This window comes from Furipterus horrens, unplaced genomic scaffold, assembly GCF_987537825.1.
Source record: "Furipterus horrens unplaced genomic scaffold, mFurHor1.1.pri manual_scaffold_8, whole genome shotgun sequence".
Taxonomy (NCBI): Eukaryota; Metazoa; Chordata; class Mammalia; order Chiroptera; family Furipteridae; genus Furipterus; species Furipterus horrens.
In genome coordinates, this window is record NW_028327178.1 from 35711124 (window position 1) to 35733830 (window position 22707).

At 41.3% G+C, this 22707-nt stretch overlaps 1 protein-coding gene across 2 annotated transcripts in view; it reads left to right on the forward strand.

Annotated features, from left to right (window-relative positions):
- KCTD1 (potassium channel tetramerization domain containing 1) overlaps positions 1 to 22707 on the forward strand; it is a 93599-nt gene that overhangs the window by 40940 nt on the left and 29952 nt on the right. For both annotated transcript variants that reach the window (XM_090285688.1, XM_090285687.1), the window contains exon 2: positions 3729 to 3907. In XM_090285688.1, the coding sequence (XP_090141814.1) occupies positions 3744 to 3907 (164 nt within the window). In that variant the 5' untranslated portion in view covers positions 3729 to 3743. The remainder of the gene's footprint in view (positions 1 to 3728; positions 3908 to 22707) is intronic.

Sequence of the window (22707 nt, forward strand, 5' to 3'; positions counted from 1 at the left end):
GGACCTGCACAAGGAAGGGGCAATAATTGAGTAGCTTAGTGTTAGGGCGGGACTCCTCTCCCCTGGGTGAGGAGTGCATTTCAGAAGGAGGTTCATCAGAGACAGCCTTCTGTCTGGCCCCCTTCAGAACACACATCTATCTGTGCTCTGAGCTGTTTCTTCAGTAGTGATGATGCATATCTTAATCATTTGCACCCCTTTCTGGTTAAAGTTTATAGTTTTTGTTTCATCAAAAGTAATATGAAAAGACATGCAAACTGAGATGATGAGGGAGTGATTCAAGGGAAAGACTGATGGCAAAGTAGAGTTGATGGTGGTAATACGATAGAAAATTCTGCTGCACATGTCAGCTGGCAGCTGTCCTTGGCATCATGGGCCAAGTGTCACCAAGTCAATGACCTCATGGGGAAGCATCCAGGGAAAGTGGGGTGGAGGGGCAGGGATTCTGTCAGAATAGGTAACAGAAATCCCAACTCAAACTCCCTTTAAAAATAAGTTTATTTTCCCAAGTAACAGGAAATCTAGAGATAGGAGGCTCAAAGTTGGTTGGTTTGGTGTCCGCACAATGTCAGTGAGACCCCAGGTTCCCTCCAGCTCTCAGCCGGCTGTCCTGAGCAGCAGCCTCATCCACAGGCTGGTAGGGAAATGGCTGCTGCCGGGACAGGCGTCCCATCCTGGACCTTCGTGTCTAGATAAAGAAGAGAAAGTGTCAACTCCTGTCACAGGAGAGGGACAGGGGTTGCCAGAATTGTTACCTAAAGCATCTGCAGTAGGGGCAATCGATACTGAGTAGCTGCTGTGTGGGCCAAGAACTCCCAGCCCCCCAGCCCCAGCCTGTGGGGTTTAAAAGTGCTTTCAGCCTGCACCAGTACAGAGCATACTGAATGAAAACCCTTGACTCCTTCAGCTAATATATCAGTTAAGGCCTTAGAAGTGATCTTAGCTAAGAGGACGATACAGAACAGGAGCCGCTTTCAGAATGGGAAGCGAGTCTAGAAGAGCTGGGAAGGCTCACCAGAGACCTAGGCAGCCAGAGCCCAGCGATCATGAAACGCCCTCCTTCCCCTGAGGGGTTAATCCCCCTCCCCAACCCCAGCTGAAGAAACACTGGTTTGATTTTAAATTTAGCAATAGCCATACATTTATGATTTACACTGTAAATGGTATAGAGTCTGAGAAATCTGGAATCCTTCAACCAATCAGTTATGCTTTTTTATTCTCCTTCTAGATAGACCTCGCAGTTAGAGCTGTGCTGAATGAGGTCACAGTCTAACTACAGTATTAACCCTGCAAATCTGTTCATTTTCACCCAAGTACCCTCAGGCGGGATATAGAATGTGTCCAATTGAAAAACTATTACAGACACTGCAGTGTGCTGTGATGGGCTGAATTATATATAACAAGGAGGGGTTTGCGGGGGATCTTGAGCCAGGAAATCATTTTCTAAAAGGAAGTTAGGTAGTATGTATCTCTTAAAAGTAGAAGTCATATGATTGCATTTTCAAAGGATAAATGTGTTTTCTATCATCCAGATTTTAAAATGCTACTTTTAATATTTCTGAACTTAAACTGTTTTATCTTTCCTACCAACTATATCTTTTTTTTTTTTAGTTTTTTTCTCCCCTCTCCAATACCTCTTTAACTTCTTTTCTCTGCATCACCAGCATCCTTTGGGGTTTTTTAATATCTATCTTGCATTATTGAAAATATCCAGGAACATATAAAGAATAATAAGTGAACACCCATGAACCCAGCACTCAATTTAAGAAACAAAACATCACCTCTTTTTCTGTGACTATTCCTGGGCTCTGTTTAAGTTCGCGTGGGGAAAAAGCACAACACAGGCGGTCAGCACTTAGTGGCAAGACCCAGTCACCCCCCACTTCACGGTTAGATTCAGGGCTTCAGAAAGCATGGGCATCTGTCGTTCTGCCTGGACATGTAGTTAATGCCAAGTAGCCCAGTCGTGCCCCAGGTAACTCCTGAAGCTGTTTCAGATAACAAAATCTATGATGTTTTGCAAATTTGTACTTTTATCACGCTGGGTTGTAAGTACAAAAATTAGATGACTTCCCCCTTTGTAATCTCCATCAAAGGCATTTTTTAAAATCCTTTTATTATGCCTCACCACTGGCTTTGGTACACACTGTTTCCATGTCTGAAGACAGTCCCTGGCTACATTATGAGTCTGAGGGTATATTTGTGGTGTTCAGAATTCAGACATAAATGCTATTTTAGCTTATTCCTCAATTGTAGACTTTACGTATTTGACGCCTTCATTGAGTGCCCGAGATCTGACTTTACTTGTCTGTGGTTTGGGCTCTAGAAGTAATCAGCCATGTTTGGAGAGTGTTTGAAATATTTATATTGTCTCCATGGAAAGGATGGAATATTTCATTTTCTCAGAGTACAGTTTCTTCCCATGTTCTTGTTCTCGCTGCCACTGCCGATCTCCTTCTCAAGAATTCTGTCTGCCCGCATCGTACCTTTGCCTGTAGGTAGGGCTGAACCTGCTACATTGACGTCTGTCTCTGCTGCCCCTGAGGAATTTGGTTTCTTCAAGAGGCCCGTATGGAAGAACAGCTTGCTTGTGGCATATAAGCACATACTTATCACCAGAGGGTACAGCAGTCCCTTTACCTATAGGGGATGCCTGAAACTGCGTATAGTACTGAACCTTATATATACCATGTTTTTTTCTTATGCACATGTACCTATAATAAAGTTTAAGTTATTCTCGTGCTTTGGGGCCATGAAGTAAAATAGGGCTACTTGAACACAAGCACTGCAGTGCTTCGACAGTGGATCTGATAACTAAGACCTCCAGATAAAGTGACTAAGGGATAGGGAGTGTCTACAGCATAGATACACTGGATAAAGGGATGATTCATCCTGTGCGCCACACAGCTGCATGGAGAGAGATTTCATCATGCTACTTAGGATGGCGCACAATTTAAAACTGATGAACTGTTTATTTCTAGAATATTCCATTTTGTATTTTCAGGCTGTGGTTGGCTGTGGATCATTGAAACCACGGAAAGTGAGACCACGAATAGGAAGGACTATTGTACACTTTTTTCAAAGCATCTCCAGACCCACAGCCTTACAAGGAGATAAAAAGGGAACAAATGATAGAGCATGGATAGATTGTTTTTCATCTGTTGGCAGATAAACTTATGGTACCTATTTACAAGGTTGCTTTGAGTATGTGAGCTGATGGCTAAACCAGTCATGCCCTCTTTTTCCTGATTTGAAAAATAGAAATTGAAGAAAACATTTTGCAGAACACAGGTGCTGAAAAGTCTGTATTTACTTCAACTGAATCGCATTTAGGAAGTCTTCAAAGAGAATTATAAAGCATACATGTTTTATTTCAATGTGTATTGTTTTAAATGTTAATCATCTTTTCATCTGGAATGAATAGTGCTTCTCCACATGCCATTTACCGGTTGTCAAATGCGAGAATTCATGAGTAAAATTTGTCATAGTGCTCAGAATGATTTGAAATGAACATTTGTTCAGCTTCTTGATTCTGAGCATGGGAAGTTTTCCCTTTGTTACCGAATTTGTTTCTCTAACATTCATTATAACAAAAGTGAGAGCTTGCTGGTTTTATTGCCTAATGAGTATCATCAGCTCTAGTCACTGGCTTATTCTTTATGATGTATGTGTTTCCTTTCTCGCCTCTGAAAAAAGAAAACGTGTCTAACTTGCTTATCTCTCTGTAGGACAGTCGGCCCAATATGTCAAGACCTCTGATCACTAGATCTCCTGCATCTCCACTGAACAACCAAGGCATTCCTACTCCAGCACAGCTCACAAAATCCAATGCACCCGTCCACATTGATGTGGGCGGCCACATGTACACCAGCAGCCTGGCCACCCTCACCAAATACCCTGAATCAAGGTAATTCAAAGATGGAAACATCACACTCAGAATGCATGTTTGATGATCTAACTGTTGCTTCTTTGACCAGCATAGCAGCTTGCTTGGCCTAGCCAGGGCCACGGTAGGGACACGAAAGCGCCATGCGGGCCACCCTGCTCCCAAGGCTGCTTTCGGACGTGCGTAAATCTTCTACAAGTCAGGGCTTAACGCACTTCTTAGTCAAGGACATGTAAAAATGTCATGGGACAATGGAGTTCTGTGCTATTTCCGTCTACAAAGATCTTCACATTTTTTAGTGTAGTACGAAAAGAACAATGACTTCTACCCTGGACCTTTCTCTATCCTTTTCTTCTAAAACATACTTGCTTATCAGTTTTTAGAGTTTTATAGGCAATCACTTGCCCTACCAACTTGTGAACTAGGGAAAAAAAATAAGAGAGACTGTTATCTTGGGGCAGTATATTTAGAACAGTATGCAAAAATCCAGGAAGCCAGAATAGTCTTGTTAAAAAAATGAAGAGCAATGGAACTTATGAGAGTTCAGGGCTGATAAGTAAATATAGTATATGAAGGAGGGTGGTTTACAAATAGGCAGTACACACTATGCTTATGAGTCATGTCCTCCCATCACCCCACCCACCCATTTGTAAAGGAGTTCCAAGGAAACAATTGACTTTGTACCCCTCCTGGGACAACCCTCCTGGCTCTTGACTAGATTGGGGGTTATGCCCAGATCCTGCAAGGGAGTTTATCTTCACCAGCTTTGTTGGTGGATAGGGGAGGAGGCATGAACTCATGTGGGTTGAAGTCAGGGAAAAGGGAGCTTCTCTGTTTCTGCTCGTGTGAAATGGAAACACACCACTTGAGCTTCTGGAAGGCACCAATAGTGTTTTTAAGAATCTCTTACAAAGTGACGGATAGCTTACAGTCTATGTAGATAGCAGTGACTTAAAAACCATTGTGATCTTGATAACTGCATGAAGACTTTTTTTTGTTTAGTTAATCTCACTATTATCCAAAATAACTATATATTTTTTAGCACAATGATCATATCAGTCACTTAGTATTGAGTCCCCACTTTAACCTGAGGTGATTGTGGTAGGTCTACAAAATCATGTTACATGATAGCTATATTTATCCAGAATATTATTGTATAAGTAGTGATCATTTAAAAAAATGTCTATTTGCATTTCTTCTAACCTTCTGCTGATACCAACATCAACGGTAGAAAATCACCATGTCAATTCATGGGGGCAAGTCACAAACCATACGTAAGGGTCAACAAGCAAATCTTAATCTACAGAAAAGTTCGCAGGTCTGATCTGATGCCCTTTTGCTTCAGTCTGATTTTTAAACTCTGATCCAGGAAGGAAGTTAATAATGGCACCATTTGCCTGTGATGTAAACAGTAGGTTTTCTTCTAGTGCTCACTGCAGCTGGGGGGGTGCCTTTCCTCTGACTAAGGCCCCACAGTGGTTTAAGCCTTTGGGAAGCTCCCAGGTTTCACTTGGCCCATTGTTAGTGATTAGAGGCTCTATTTATTCAGTTTCTGTCTCTGAAATAATTTGCCACTTTAATCATTTTGGCGCTTTATATTATTAAAAACCTCAAATAGTGTCTCATTGGGAGAGTCTTTCTCTGGCCACCTCTCCATGGATTTTTCCCCCTATGGGTATTTTTTTTGTGGGTTCTTCTAAGAGTCTACTTATTGTCCCTCATCAGCCACACCCCGAGATTTCACACATCTCAGTACACAATATCTATTGTCTCATGGCAGCTACTAGCCACGTGCAGCTGTTGAGCATTTGAAATGTGACTGGTCCAAAATGAAATGTCTTATAAGTGCAAAATATACACTGGATTTTAAAGAGTACCAAAAAAATGTAAAGTATCTCAATAATTTTATATTGATTTCCTGTTGGTGCAATAACATATTTAGTTAAATAAAATATATCATTAAAATTAATTTCACCTATTTATTTTTACTCTTTAATGTGGCTACTAGAAAACATAAAATTACATATGTCTTTTGATTTTATTTGTTAGTGCTGAACTACACCAAATGTTTTTAAAAATCAAATTAATTCTAACCCTCCCTAAACTAATACTTGTGCATCATGTATTGAATCTCTCTTTCACCAACTTAATTAGAAGAGATGAAATTGTTCATCTTTCTTTCCCTATCTTTCCCTGTGCATCCTTGTCACCAGTGGGTCACAGTATCACACCAGCAACATCAAAAATAATTTGTGTTTTGTTAGTCCCAGCTTTGAATGTTGATGCTGCCATTTATCTAATAGTTGTTTGGCCACAGATAGGTCCAATTTCTTTTTTATTTTATTGTTTTTCTATTACAATTGTCCCACTTTTCCCCCCATTGCTCCCTGCTCCACCCAGCCCACCCCTTCTCCCACAGTCAGTCCCCACTCCTTGTCCATGTCCATGGGTTATTTATACTAGTTCCTTAACTATACCCTTTCCCTTCTTACGTGCTGCCCCCTGTCCTCCCCCACCCCCACCCCCCACCCCCCACCCCCCGCCCCCTGATAACTGTTAGTCTGCTCCTTGTTTACATGCCTCTGGTTCAATTTTGCTCTTTTGTTTGTGTTGTTCATTAGTTTCCTGTATTAGGTGATATCATATGGTATTTGCCTTTCATTGCCTGGCTTATTTCACTAAGCATAATTCTCTCTAGTTCCATCCATGTTGTCGCAAATGGTAGGAGTGCCTTCTTTCTTTCTGCTGCATAGTATTCTATTGTGTAAATGTACCACAGTTTTTTGATTCACTCATCTACAGATGGGCACTGAGGCTGTTTCCAGCACTTGACTATTGTAAATAACGCTGCTATGAACATAGGGGTGCATAAGTTCTTTTGAATTAGGGTTTTAGGATTTTTCAGGTACAATCCTAGCAGTAGAATCGCTGGTTCAAAAGGCAGTTTCATTTTTAGTTTTTTGAGTGAATCCCATGTTTTCCACAGTGGCTGCACCAGTCTGCATTCCCACCAGTAGTACACTGGGTTCCCTTTTCTCCACATCCTCAACAGCACTTGTTGTTTGTTGATTTGTTAATGATGGCCATTCTGACTGCTGTGAAGTGGTATCTCATTGTGGTTTTTATTTGCACCTCTCTGATGGCTAGTGATGTTGAGCATTCTTTCATATGCCTATGGACCCTCTGTATGTTTTCTCTGGAGAAGTATTTGTTAAGGTCCTTTGCCCATTTTTTAATTGGGTTGTCTGTCTTCTTGGTGTTGAGTCATATATGTTCTTTATGTACTTTGGAGATCAAACGCTTGTCTGAGGTATCATTGGCAAATATGTTTTCCCATATGGTTGATTCCCTTTTCATCTTGCTGATGTTTTCTTTCACTGAGCAGAAACTCTCTAGTTTGATGTAGTTCATTTGTTTATTCTCTCTTTTATTTCCCTTGCCCTAGGAGATATATTGGTGAAAATATTGCTATGTGGGATATCTGAACTTTTCCTGCCTATGTTTTTCTCTAGGACTTTTATTGTGTCCCAGCTTACATTTAAGTCTTTGATCCATCTTGAATTTATTCTTGTATAGGGTGTAAGTTTGTGGTCTAGTTTCATTTTTTTTCATGTCCCTGTCCAATTCTCCCAGCACCATTTGTTAAAGAGGCTCTTTTCATTCCATTTGATGTTCTGTGAAATATTAATTGACCATATAGACTGGGGTTTATATCTGGATTCTATTCTGTTCCATCGATCTATAAGTCTGTTCTTATGCCAGTACCAGGCTGTTTTGATTACAGTGGCTTTGTAGTATAATTTGACATCAGGTATTGTGATTCCTCCTACTGTATTCTTCCTCAAGATTGCTGTGGCAATCGGGATCTTTTTTGGTTCCATGTAAATTTTTGAAGTATTTGTTCTAGGTCTGTGAAATATGTCACTGGTATTTTAATAGGGATTATGTTGAATCCATAAATTGCTTTGGGAAGTATGGACATTTTAATGATGTTGATTCTTCCCATCCATGAACATGATATGTGCTTCCATTTATTTGTATCTTCCTTAGTTTCTTTCTTCAGTGTTATATAGTTTTCCAAGTACAGGTCTGTTACCTCCTCGGTTAAGTTTATTCTTAGGCACTTTATTTTTCTTGTTGCTATAGTAAATGGGATTTTTTTTCTAATTTCTATCTCTGATATTTTATTGTTGGTGTACAGAAATGCCTTTGATTTCTGAATATTGACTTTGTACCCTGCTATTTTGACAAATTTACTTATTATGTCAAATAGTGTTTTAGTGGAGTCTGTAGGGTTTTCTATGTACACAATCATGTCATCTGCAAATAATGATAGTTTTGATTCCTCTTTTCCAATTTGGATGCCCTTTTTTTTTTTTCTTGTCTGATTGCTGTGGCTAGAACTTCCAAGACTATGTTGAATAGGAGTGGAGAGACTGGACATCCTTGTCTTGTTCCTTATCTCACGGGGAATGCTTTCAGTTTTTTCCCATTGACTATGGTGTTGGCTTCAGGTTTCTTGTACACAGCTTTTATTAGGTTGAGGTATGCTCCCTCTGTTCCCATTTTGCTGAGCGTTTTCATCATAAATGAGTGTTGTACTTTTATCAAATGCTTTTTCAGCATCTATGGATATGATCATATGATTTGTCTTTCATTTTGTTTATGTGGTTTATTACGTTTATTGGTTTGCAAATATTAAACCATCCTTGCCTCCCTGGGATGAATCCCACATGATTGTGGTGTATAATCTTTTTAATGTGTTGCTGGATCAGGTTTGCCAATATTTTGTTGAGGATTTTAGCATCTATGTTCATCAGCAATATTGGCCTGTAGTTTTCTTTCTTTGTTGTGTCTTGACCTGGTTTTGGGATTAGGGTAATACTGGCTTCATAGAAAGAGTTTGGGAGTCTTCCCTCTTCTTGGATTTTTTCGAATAGTTTGAGAAGGGTAGGCATTACAGTAGTCCCTCTCTATATCGCAGTTCACTTTTCGCGGTCTCACTGTATCATGAGATTTTGAAAAATATTATATTTAATTATTTATCGTGGATTTTTCACTATATCATGGGATTTTGCGGTACTGTATACATATTTGTTAAAGCTATGTAGGTTTAAGAGTGTAGAATAAATATAAGGTTCCTACTTCATGAGGGATTCTAGAATGTAATACCTGCGATAAGTGAGGGAATACTGTAGTTCTTCCTTAAAGGTTTTGTAAAATTCACCTGTGAAGTCATCCGGTCCAGGGCATTTCTGTGCCAGGAGTTTTTCGATTACTACTTCAATTTCATTAGTTGTTATCTGTCTAGTCAGGCTTACTGCTTCTTCTTGATGCAGTTTTGGAAGATTATATGTTTCCAGAAACTTGTCCATTTTATCTAGGTTGTCAAATTTATTGCCATACAGTTTTTCATAGTAATTTCTTACAATCCTTTGTATTTCTGTGGTATCAGTTGTGATTTCTCCTCTTTCATTTGTGATTTTGTTTGTTTGGGTCTGGCTAAAGGCTTGTTGATTTTGTTTATCTTTTCAGAGATCCAGTTCCTGATTTTATTGATCTTTTGAATTGTTTAGTCTCTGTGTCATTTAATTGTGTTCTGATCTTGATGATTTCCATCCTTCTTCTCGCTCTGGGTTTTGTTTGTCATTGTTCCTCTAGTTCTTGTAGCTGTACGGTTATATTTTTTATTTGAGATTCTTCTGTCCTTTTTAGGTAGGCCTGTATTGCTATGAAGTTAACTCTCAGGACCACTTTCGCTGTGTCACATAGGTTTTGGGCTATTGTGTGTTCATTATCATTTGTTTCCAGAAGCTTCTTGATTTCTTCCTTGATGTCATTGTTAACCCATTCATTATTTAATAGCATGTTATTCATTCTCCATGAGTGTGAATGTCTTTGATTTTTTTCCTTGAGGTTGATTTCTAATTTCAAGGCATTGTGATCTGAGAAGATGCTTGATATAATTTCAATTTTCTTGGATTTGTTGAGGCTTGTTTTGTGTCCTACCATGTGGTCTGTCTTTGAGAATGTTCCATGTGCATTTGCAAAGAATGTATATTTTGCTTCTTTGGGGTGAAAAATTCTATATATATCAACTAATCCATTTGACCTAGAGTGTTGTTCAATACCTTAATATCTTTGGTGTTTTTTTTGCTTTGAAGATCTGTCTATTGTTGACAATGGGGTGTTAAAGTCCTTTACTATGAGTGTGTTGCTATCAATATTCTTCTTGTAGTCTTCCAAGATCTTCCTTATATATTTGAGTGCTCCCATGTTGGGTGCATATATGTTTACCAGGGTTATATCTTCTTGATGGATTGTTCCCTTAAGTATTATGGAATATCCTTCTTTATGTCTTTTTATGGACTTTGCTGTGAACTCTGTTTTGTCTAATATAAGTATTGCTACCCCAGCTTTTTTTTCATGTCCATTTGCTTGGAATAGTTTTTTCCATTCCTTCACTTTCAGTCTGTAGATCTTTTGTTTTGAGGTGGGTCTCTCATAGACAGCATATATGTGGGTGATGTTTTTGTATCCATTCCGCTACCCTATGTCTTTTGATTGGAACATTTAATCCATTTACATTTAAGGTTATTATTGACAGGTATTTATTCATTTCCCTTTATACATGTGTTCTTCTCCCTCTTTCTTTTTCCTCTTCTTCCTAAAGAAGGCCTTTTAGCACCTCTTGCAATGGTGGTTTGGTGGAGATGTATTCTTTTAGTCTTCCTTTGTCTGGGAAACTCTTTTATTTCACCTTCCATTTTGAAAGAGAGCCTTGTTGGGTAGAGTAGTCTTGATTGTAGGCCTTTGTTTTTCATCACTTGAAATATTTTTTGCCATTCCCTTCTGATAGCCTTATTGGAGCTCCTGTGTATGTTAGTCGCTATTTTTCTCTTGCTGCCTTTTGGATATTCTCTTTGTCTTTGAATGTTGCCATTTTAACTATGATGTGTCTTGGAGTGGGCCTCCTTGGGTTCATCTTCATTGGGACCCTCTGTGCTTCCTGTACTTATGAGACTTTTTCCTTGCTCATGTTCGGGAAGTTTTCTGTCATTACTTTTTCAATCAGGTTTTCTGTCCCTTGCTCTTCTTCTCCTTCCGGTATCCTTATGATACAGATATTGTTGCATTTCACGTTGTCCTGAAGCTCTCTTAAACCGTCTTCATTCTTTTTCAGTCTTTTATCATTTTGTTGCACTGTCTGGGAATGTTTTTCTGCATTGTCCTCTAGCTCACTGATCCAGTCCTGTGCTTTATTTAGCCTGCTTTTGATTGCTTCTACTGTGTTCTTCCGTTCAGAAATTGTATTCTTTATTTCTTCCTGGCTCTTATTGATAGTTTGTATGTCCCTTTTCATGCTGGTGTAGTTCTCAGTAAAGTTACTTTTAGCTTCCCTGGTGTTCTTTGTAGTTTCACTGGAGTCCTTTGTAGTTCCCCTGGAGTTTGTTGTAGTTTTCTCTGAGTTTGTTGAGTTCATTGAGCTTCCTCATTACCATTGTTTTGAATTCCATTCTGATAGTTCGCTTGCCTTTATTTCATCTATCCCTCCTTCTGGGAATTCCTCCTTTCCTTTTGGTGGGGCGTTGTTTCTCCTTCTGCCTGTTTTAGGTGGCTCTTCTTGTTTGTTTCTGTTCTTAGACTGACCTGCTTTTATTTCGTGCCTTTTTGGCGTGACCTTCTTGTATACAGTTGTTGAGCTGCTGCTCTGGCTGACACTACTTGGAGGGGAGTAATCTGTTTAAGAGATTTCTCCCGGAGCACTGGGATGATTCTACACTGGGATCTAGTCTGCTGCTCTCACAGCTCTTTTTCCAGAGCCAGCACCCAAAACTTATACAAAGTGCCTCTAGTTCACTTCATCCTCCTTCACTCATGCAGGCTGTGGCTGATGGACCACGGGCGCTTCTGCCTGCTGGCCTGGACAGACCACAGGAGGGCGTTTGAACACCGGGCGGGCAGGCTACGGGCTCTTCTGCGCACTGGACGGGGCCGGCGGTGGGCAGGCCAGTTGCACGCTAGAGCAGGCTGACCGCGGGTGCTTCTGCCCGCTGGCCTGTGCAGGCCACAGGAGGGCGTTTGAGCACCGTGGCAAGCAGGTCACGGGCTCTTCTGCGCACCGGACGGGGCCAGCGGTGGGCAGGCCGGTTGCACGCCGGGGCAGGCGGACTGCGGGCGCTTCTGCCCGCCGGCCTGTGCAGGCCACAGGAGGGCGTTTGAGCACCGTGGCAAGCAGGTCACGGGCTCTTCTGCGCACTGGCCGTGGGCCAGTGGTGGGCGGGCCGGTTGCACGCCGGCGCAGGCTGACCGAGGGCACTTCTGCCTTCTGGCCTGCGCAGGCCACAGGAGGGCGTTTGAGCACCAGGGCAGGCAGGTCACAGGCTCTTCTGCGCACCGGCCGGGGGCCAGCGGTGGGCAGGCCGGTTGCACGCCGGGGCCGGTGGACCACGCGCGCTCCCGCACGCAGGCCTGGGGAGGACCACCAGTGGGCCGGTTCTGTGCCGGGGCGGGCAGACTGCGGGTGCTTCTGCATGCAGGCCAGGGTGGGCCGCAGGCGGGCGCCTTGAGCACAGGGGCAGGCAGGTCGTGGGCTCTTCTGCACACCTGGGGCCGGCCGCGAGTGGGCTGGTTGTGCCAGGGCAGGCAGACCGCGGGCGCTTCTGCCTGGGCGACCCGGGGTGGGGGTGGGGAGTGGACGAGTGAGCTCCTGTGGGTGTGTTCCTCAAAAATCTCGCCCCCACCCCACCTCCAGCCTTTCCTCCCTGGTCCACAAAAAACAATCAAAAGAAGAAAACATACAAACAGACACAGACACAGACACAGACACACACACTCACCAAAAAAAGAAAAGAAAGGCAAAAAAACGCTGCTCCTTACCTCTCAGAGCCAGATGCCACCTGGCCTGCTCCTGACTGCCAGCGGGCAGAACCTCGCTCTCCCTGATTCCTCTCAGGGGAAACCTAGTGTCACTAAAATATCTTTGCACACTGCCAGCTGCAGCTCGGGGAGCCAAGCCAGCCAGAACTCGAGTCTCACCCCTTTCTCCTCCAGGATCCTCACCAGAGAGGTCGCTCCAAGACAATCTCCCCTGCTGTCAGCAGCGCCAAAGCTCAACTCCTGCCAGTATCCAGATATTAACAGAGATACTCTGTCCACAAGGAGCCTAAACTATAGACAGGTCTCGGAAGCAAGCAAGCGCAGCCTCCCCTCAATTTTCTGCCAACTTTCTTCTCTCCGATAGGTCCAATTTCTTAGTGCCTGTCTTCTCTCATAAAGTTGATACAAATATGTCTTAATGCAAGGTTATCAGGGCTGTGCCGAACATTTAGTATTGCCTTTACACTTAATCTTCTGCCAAACTTGGCAAGTTCTTCTTTTAAAACTGCCTTCCAAATTCCAAATATATTTCATTCGTTTCCTAGACCATGGAAACAGCCTTACTTCTGGATTCTTGCCCGAAGGCTCAAGGGATTCCTCACCTGCACCTTCTGGCACCTTATCTTAAATACCCCCATCTGTCACAGAACTGCTGAGCCATTCCAAGATCATCTCTGTCATTAGGAGATATTTTTAAACATATGTCAAGACTTGTTTTTGAAACAAGCGGATGATGCTGGTTTAGATGTTGAATTGACCACTGCATGTTGCTTTGCTCCCTCTTGGGTTTTTTTTTTGTTGTTTGTTCTTATTTTTGGTAACTAAATATTCATTTCAAAGCAACCATCAGTTTAATGGGACCCATACAAATTTTTTCATAGTCAAAGATACAGGGAAGAAATAGTTCTTCCCCCATAGATATCAGGTTCTCCTTCCAACTTCTGAGAAAAGTTCTTGCATATCATCAACCCTTTTGGGATAAATCCTAGGACATTAGAATGCCCATGAACATAGAATTACAAATAACTCTAATTCCAGTTCTCTAGATTCCAGGGTACTATGAGCCCTCTCACCCTCAGGGACTATTCTCTGCCCCTCCCACCCCCTTGACAGCACCCTGGTTCCTCCCACCCACCCTTTCTTTGGTGTAGCCCAGAGGAGAAGAGGGCTTTTTCTTGATTTTATATTCTAGGGCAGCCTTGTAGTGTAAAAGTACTAATTTGTTTAAAACAAGTGATCTTAAAAGATGTAATCTATTTCTACAATTCCAAATGCCCTGCAAAGAGCCTTTACTCCATTTTGAAATACTGTGATTTTTAAAAAAATTTTGTCTCTGTTTCCTGCCCTCATGGCTAAACACCATCTTTAGAATGTCATCCCCAGAAAGTGGTACAGTGGACCACATGGCTAAACATCAGAAGCATTAAAAGACTGTGCGAGGCCCTGCCCAAACAGATAAAATAGGAAACTGCAATTTTCCTAAGAGATTCTGATTTTCACCATCTAGCTTTGAACAACTCTAGAGGGTATGGTTTCTCCAAACAAATATAGGCTTCTTCCTCTAAGAGTATTTCATTGATGTCATAATGGCCATTCCACCAAAATAAAATACCTGATCTTCATAACTTTAATTACTAGGGTCACCTGGCTCTACTGTGTGTACACCCATGTGCTTTTTTTGCTTGTAAGGCCTGACTGAGTAGGACCTCAATAAGCAAGTTGACTTTTTCTTTTTTTTTTTTTTAAATCTCACAACAGGTTAATCACTCACATTGTTACTCACTTCCATCATCAGGTGTTTTTTTAGCTTAAGGGACTGAAATTTTAAAATTAAGTTTTGCATGCTTTAGTGATGTGTTCTGTTTTATGAATCTTTTGTGTAAAATCCAAATCAGCTCTTTAAGAGATGTTTCTGAGACAGAAGCTGCTCCACACCACCTCAGTAATGAACACTATTCCCTTCCAGAGTCTCCGCTTCTGATTGCTGTTATGAATTGTAATCACCAAGAAAAATACTCAGTTCAGGTCTGCAATAATTTTACATCAAATAAGTAAAACAAAAAAGTCAAGAAAAATATATCACCATCATAAATACATTTTGAATGGATATACAAAGAAGATAGAATATATTTTATTGATTTCTAAGTCATAAATAGATATATGGGAGGTGGTCCTCACTTATATTCTCTTTACCTGGGCCCTGCAAATTTTAAGGACAGAGCTAATTATATATGATTCAGAAATCCAAGACATCCATTGTTAACATCATGGATAACAAAAACCCAGGTATCTAAATAATTTGTCATAAGTAATTAAGATTGGTACCAAATTACATGGCCTTCTTAAAATCTGTTGACACTCAAATATCTTTTGAGCCAAATGTGTATGTGATATTGAAGACGCATTCTATGACTGCTTTAAAAGAAGACATGAGTCTGATTTCCAAGTTAGGTTCATTTCATCTTCCATTATTACCTCGAACAAAATCAATATTAATAGCAACTATACTGGTTTTTAAAACCAGAAAGTGGACTGATACTCCCAATTAACTGAGCCTAAGGGGTGGTAATGAGACAGAGGTCTTAGGTAAAAGGGCTGACTGTCAGCCAGTGACCTAGAGGTGAAAGACAAGACCTTATGTTACAATCCTGAGCCATCAATCTGACTGCTGGACAGGGCTTTTGTGTATTTTACACTCAATATGTGAGTTAATGCCCACATAAGCAGTTAATGCCAAGTTAGTCTCTCCTAAATAGCAGCAGAGTTGCTAAGCACGCTGGCATATGTAGGTAATTGCAAAACTCAAGAGACTCAGCCTTGCAGGTGACACCCATGGTCACCCAAGGGGTATGTACCTTTGGAGCTGGAAGATGGAGATGCTTTCCCAGCAGGGATCTGGCTTCTGCTTCACTCTGATGTGTCAATCATCCTGCCCTGAGAGGACAGTTGGACGAGAGCAGTATTAAGGGATCGGTGCACACACTCTCGGGATGACTGAATTCAGATGTTTGGATTTCCATGTTACTGTTGCATGCCAGCCAGCCCAGGGAGTTTTCTGTAATCCTGTGTTAGGGCTGGGGATTCTGTGTTGTGACTTGAGGACTTCACAGTTCCAATTTCACAATGCCAAAAAATAAGTGTATCCTATTTGCCAAACCACTCCCTGAGCTTCCTTTCAAATGATTGCATGGCACTGAATAGAAAGCTTTTAATTCTAACCAGTTCCTTAGATCATCATGATTTATATAATTCAATGTATATATCAAGTTAAAAAGTCACAATAGATTTTGAGGAGGGGGTTAGATGAATAGAAGTCAACCTGAGATCTATAGTCTCAGCACAAATGGATAGAAAAAGCATATCTTTGCTGCTGTGAAAACATCTGTGGAAATGCATAAAATAAGAACAGTGTAACTAATGGTGAAAAATTTTGATTGGCAAGATTGGTTGATCTCTGAAAGAATTAGTTTACAAAGGGTTTTAAAAGAAGGAAAAGCACCTGGCAAATGAAAAATGGAAAGTTCCTCCAGGGTAATAGAGGAAATTTTCTTCTCTGTCTCTTCATCTGGCAATATTGCTTTTCTAAGCTTGCTCCTCAGTTATATAGGCAAAGAGTAACCAGCTTCAAAAGACTTTTTTTTTTTTAAATGATGAAACTGTTCAGTACTGAAAAGCAAGTTCTTCAGCAAACTTATTCTGACCTCCTAGCAGATTCAGCAAACTTCCTTTGCCACTTGGGAACAAAATAGGCCTAGCCCTTCAAGTAATCTAACTCATAAAGTCTTGTCTTAGAGCATAATTCAAAGGAAAATGTAGCCATTCTCCAGTGCCTATAGCTTTCTCCCTGTTATGTTCTTTTGTTCATTCAGATTGTTTCTGTGTGCCCTGTTCGCCATGGCTTATACTGGCTAACACAAGTCTTGGCTCTCTTGTAGTTTACTTGGGGGAAGGGGAAGACAATCAACAAGTAAAGAATCAAAAAACAACATTTGAATTAGCACCAAGGGAAGTAGAAAGTAAGAAAAACAGCAGAACAAAGAGGCCCACTTTGGAATATGGTTTGCTCTTATTGTAAGCCTAAAGATAAATTCATTCTTACATCTTGTTTTTTTAAGAAGCATCTTTATTTGTTCATCTAAATTTTCAAGACACAAATCTAGTTTACGTTTTAAAGTTAGAAAATATTTTGTCACTCAGTATCACAAGTCATGTCTAATTTATGATCCATTCTCTGTTCTGAGTTTTGTTATTCACCTCCTGTTACCCAATGTGTGGCAAATATGAGTGTATTCATATATATTCACCCTGCATTTCAGTGGGAGGGAAATACATAGTGAACTTTATTGTCTGGGCCACAGATATGGGACAGCTCAAGGTCAGATCATCTTCAGGTCACCTCACTAGTATATCAACACAATGAGGTTTCTGATACATATCCTTTAATCTTGCATTTGTTGGTCACTGGTGTTATATTTGGTTTTGACTAAAGCGAAATTAAAAGATGTTGAAATTAATGTGGACAGGAGTTCCCTGGAGGTCAGCAATAGTCAGGCTGTTTGATCCCTTAGCCCTTTCTGGGTCAAAGCAGGACCCAGTGCGCATGTAGAACTCTGTGCCTGATGGTGGAGCAGTGACAGCAGGGACAATGCTGAGTATCTGAAGGGACACAACTCAGGGCGGGACTGTGGGTCATGATCTTGATTTTTATTAACTTCTCACTTATCAAGGACTCGGCTTCACTTAGACAGACACACTCTCCCTGGAGGGCTCTTTCTCGCTTAGTTTCATCCTTGTCTTCTTGGTACCTAGTATTGTGCATGACACAGAGTGGTCATTCAAAAGCTTCTTTAACATATGAATTAAATAGTGGGTAAAATATTGTAGACAGAGGCCAGATACTCAAAACAATGAAGGGCAAATAACTGAGTAAAGTTATTCAAATAGAAAATTAAGTTTAAAGACTGGGTTGGGTGCATTATCTATGTTATCTCATTTAATGTGCTGCAGTAACCTTGTAGGTAGGGGCTATTACTTACTTCTGCTCACAGATAAGAACACTGAAACTCTGAGGGATTAAGCAACCTGTTCAGTCTTAGCAGCAAATGGAAAAGAGCTTGGATTCCAACTCCCACTCTGACTCTAGGCCCCTTATTTTTCCCCTGTTTTATAGCCATGCTTCTTAATGCCAGGGGCATGTTAGAATCAACTAGAACTCCTTATTGTAAAAAAAAGCACCTGGCCCTGCCCACAAAGGTTCCAGTTTTATCGATCTAGAGCAGGGCTGGGCCATGGGATTTTTTAATGCTTCCCATGTTCAGCCACATGGTCTGTCTTACCAAACCTTCTGGAACTATGTTCTGAAGGTGGTCTTCTGCCAAGAGGGCAAATCACCTACAATATATCAAACCACTTTATTTTCATGATGGCCTTCACCTAATTCCCTTTCAGGCCCGCAAGGTAGCTGGTGCTCCCAGGCTGGTCACCCACAGCCACAAGCAGCCTTGTCTTGTCTGTCATTGTCTCTGTGTGTCATGACTAAAATATCTGAAAAGCACCACCTTAGACTGGGCAGTGGGATAAATGGGTCTTGTTCTTATTTGCCTTTGGATTTCAGGAAGTTCTTCTTTTCAGGACCTAATGCCCAATGTACAATATAAAGTCTGCCCATAGCAAGGGACAGAGTTGGCCTTGGACCAGTGACCTTGCCACGTGCTGATGGCTACTTGGTTGTATCTGTCAAAAGAAAAGCCTTAGCAAAACAGGTGGTGACCAGCTCTGGCCCTAGGCAGGCTGTGCCTACCCGGAGGAAGGGTACACTGGGCAACACCAGGATACAGAGGACTGCTTATCACATTCAGGGTGTCTAGGCCCATAGATCATTAGTCACCCCCTTCCAGCTGGATGCCTCCCTTCCCATTGTTAATGGAACAGTAGACCAAAGAGAGCCCACGAAACTATCTCAGGGTTCACTCCCATGTGCAAAACACAGATGCATGCACCAATCAGAGAATAACTATAAAGACTTCTAAAATTCATTTCTAAAACATGCCCTCTAAATCTATGCCTTAGGTTTTTAAATAATACTAGATCTCGTCTTTAGTGCCTTGCCCGCTGTGCGTGGCCCGCAGCAATGCTTGACAAGTGTTTGTTGAATGTTGTTGAATGGGTTTTGCTGTGATCTGGAGCAGCTCGGCCACCACAGCACTGCTGCAGCGTGAGAGTCAAACATTCTGAACCACCAGGTGCTGGGGGGACGCTAGGACTTAATGGCAGGCCTAGTCCAATCTGGGCAGCAAAGATTTACATCCTTTTTTCTTCAAGACAGGGCCCAGAAAGGGATTTTCTAATTACCTTGAAGGGGAAAAGTAAGAAGAAGGGAATAAATCAACCCAGTCACAACTGAGACACTGAGGAAACATGAACAGAAGGGTGACACCTGCCTTCAGTGTACTCCCTCCGACTGGTACCCGCCTCCCCAACCCCCTCATCAGGGTCATCTGGAGATTCTTGAAAACACAGATTCCTGGGCTCTTCCCACTATTTACATAATCTGTATCTCGGGATGTGAGGAAAATCTGCCATTTTCACCAACCCCAGGTGACCCACCTGTACCTCAGGGCTAGAGCACAGATCTGTAGAGAAGGGTGGGGACAGCGGTGGTGTGCCAGGGGACAGGTTGTTAAAGCAAGGCTTTTCTTATTGATTCTGGCTTGGGTCTTATCACTTGGGATGATAATACTGCTGTACTCATTTTTGATCTGTCATGATGAATAACATCATTGGACAATGCCAAGGTCATTTTGCTCTTTTTTTTTTTCTTTATCATATTTTCATACAAGAAGGAACTTTTATAATAATAAATTGTTTTATTTGCTGTTTGAAAAGTTAATTAATAATTTCAGAGAAGATCTCAGTCATCTCTTACAAGGTTAATGTGTGAAAAATATAGTCTGCTGTGTTCTTGAGAACAATTTCCTCAAAAGGGCTTAAAATAGACATTGTTATTTCATACCGCCCAGCTCCCACGTCGTGTGACTTTGCCCCCTCGCACCCTGTAGTTTCTGTCAGTCATGTGACTCTGACTCAGGTTTAGCGCTTCATTTGAGAGCTTCTTTATGGCCAATGAGGACCAACATTAAAACATTTTAGTTGGATTTCCAAAAGACAATCTGCCTTTTGGCCATGTAGAGAGCTTTGTGGGCAGGAATGTTACACCCTTGTGTGTCTGTATAGTTCTGATATCATCTTCCCATGGCATCGTGATCTGTTTCACATAGATATGAAGCCTTGTATCAGAGAGGAATCGCGCCTGCGTCAGAACACAGTGCAGTGTCTGTGCTGGGTGCGTTCTTGCTGGAATAAAACAGCGTGCAAGTCATTCTCAAGCTGAGGGAATCTCTTTTTCATAAGCCAGTGCAGAAAATAAGCTTTGCCCTCGTAACCTCCAAACAGAAGCATTTATTCACAACCAGAATTCATGATATTATAACTTGCATTTAAAGTTTGAGGGGAAAAAAAGACCTCTGAGCAAATCACACTGAGGGAGGTCTTATGGGTCCACTGAGCACACAAATGCCCTCTACTGAAACCTGAGGTGTGTTCGTAGAAAGGTTCAGTTCACTATGTCTGCCCGACCTTTCGGTTTCTTATTATATAAATAATTATTAAAATGCCATTTCTTTTCATTAGAAATGCAGGCTGTATAGCCTCAAACAGATGAATTATCAATATTCAGCCCGGAGATAGAAAGTAGCAAGAACTCGTCCCCAAAGCAGTGCGCTGAAGTGGGTGCATAGTGTTTTACGCGCTGGGCTTCTGAATGTGGCCAGGGTGGTCTTGGTGGGAAGACGAGGGAGTGTGATTGGTGGGTGGAGGGTGAGAAGTCCCTTGTCCCCTTACAAGGTGTGCGCATTCCATGTATTCATATACCAAAGGCAAAACCCGGAAACCCCAATCTGGTGGCAATCCCATCTGCACGAGTAAATTTTTATTTTTTAATTCATATTTCAGACCCACACTTATACTCGCTATGTGCTGGACTGTCTGAATGTAATTGAGATGCAGTGTCAGTGGAAATGACAGTGTCACTGGATAATGGCTTCCCATTGCTACACGTGTCAGTGTGCTTCATAATTACATTGTTTGCTGTTTATCTTTCTTGTTGGTAATGATTATTTTTACTCTTGTGCAACTTTTCTTATTGTGTTCCCCATATTCAGAAGATAATGCCTAATAGCCAACCACCACTTTCAAACAGTGGAAAACCTTGCCAGGCGGGCTTCATAATTGAGAGGTGAATTTGAGCTCGCCTGAACTTGTTGTCGTGATTTGAGCTGAATGTGCTCCAGAACTCCCACCCACCCTCATTAGGCTTGGCGAGGCCCCTGCCACCCCTCCGAAAATTGATTTTTTAAGCAACAGCTTAGAAGGCCCTGAGGGTTTGAGGGCTTACCTAAAAAAAATAAAAACTTCTAGTTTCAAAGCAGTGCAAACAGTCAATATCAAAAGAAAAAAGAGGGATCTCTTAAGTGATCCCAGTAATCCATAATCTTAGGGACCCTAAGGAAGGCACTTTATCAAAACATCACCATTCCGATGATACATTACAGGAGGAACAAGAGGGCATAAAGGGTAGAATTCAGAGAAAATTGTTGGACACATTAAAATGCACCGTAATAAGTGTGTAACAATCAAGCAAACCCAGGGAACCATGTTAAATATGAATAACACTGTTCCTCACCATGACAAGATGTCTGACAATTAGAAAACCAAACAGTGACGATACAGTTTGTTTTTCCAAGTACATGTCCTGTCAGGCTCTTGAAGAAACCATTTGTAATCTTTTCTGTCGATTTTACAAACTTAGCAGAAGTCTTTATTTGAAAACTGAGATTTGGCTTTAGTGCACTTATACACGATTTCCAAAAGAAGTTATAGGGACAACAAGAATGGGAAATAATAGTATCCAATGACTACTAAAATGTGTCCACTTCTCTACATGATCATCTGAAAACGAAGAGAAAAAAAAGAGGAATTCTTGTTATTAGCTGGGAAACTTTTTTTTTTTTTAAATGCTTTGCAGGTTGGGGCTTGGTTCTGTGTTTTGTTGAAAGGGATAGGGAGAAATATCAATAGATACACCTACAGCCCAGCATGTCTAGGGACCGGCTTGGTGCCTCTGGGTAAATTCTTGAACTATGATAAACCAAGCCTGAGCCCCAGAAGGGTGTAGACGGTTACACAAGACACACACCTACGACAGCGCATTGTTGGCTGTGTTGCAGCCGAAGGCAAAATGCTGTCAGCAGGCTCTTTCGTTATTTTCCAACCACACACACCCGAGAATGTTGTTTTTGAATCATGAGCTGATTTGTAGTTGATATTTTGCACGTCATTTTTGACCTGGTGACTATTTAAATGATCTTTCGACATAAATTTGAAACCTTAATTAAGCTTCTCAGAGTAAAAAGCCAATGAGGCACATCATCCATTGTGATCTGAAGAAGCAATTAGACATTTTTTAAGCAAAAGGGTGCTATAGACATTTTATATATTTCTTAAAATATTTAGATACTTTTGAAGCTGCATAAATATAACTCTTCTCCATTTTTCAGCTTTCCTTCCTTCTTCTAAGGAGTATAACTCACAGTCCTGTGGCGAAATCTCCTTCCTTTGCCTTTGTCCCCGTAACACCTAATTTCTTAGTGTTCTTAAGCTTCCTAGTCATTCTGAAGTCATGAAGTAGAAGAATAATTCATTCATTTTCATTCATCCAGCTACCTTTCATACTGGAGTATTTGAATTATACTCTGTTGCTGTTCGAAGACCCTTGAATGGTGTCAGTAGTGTGTGTGTGTGTATGTGTGCATGTGTGTGTGTGTGTGTGTGTGTGTGTAGGAGTGGGAAAGGGGTACAAATGCATTGGGGTAGATTCACTTATT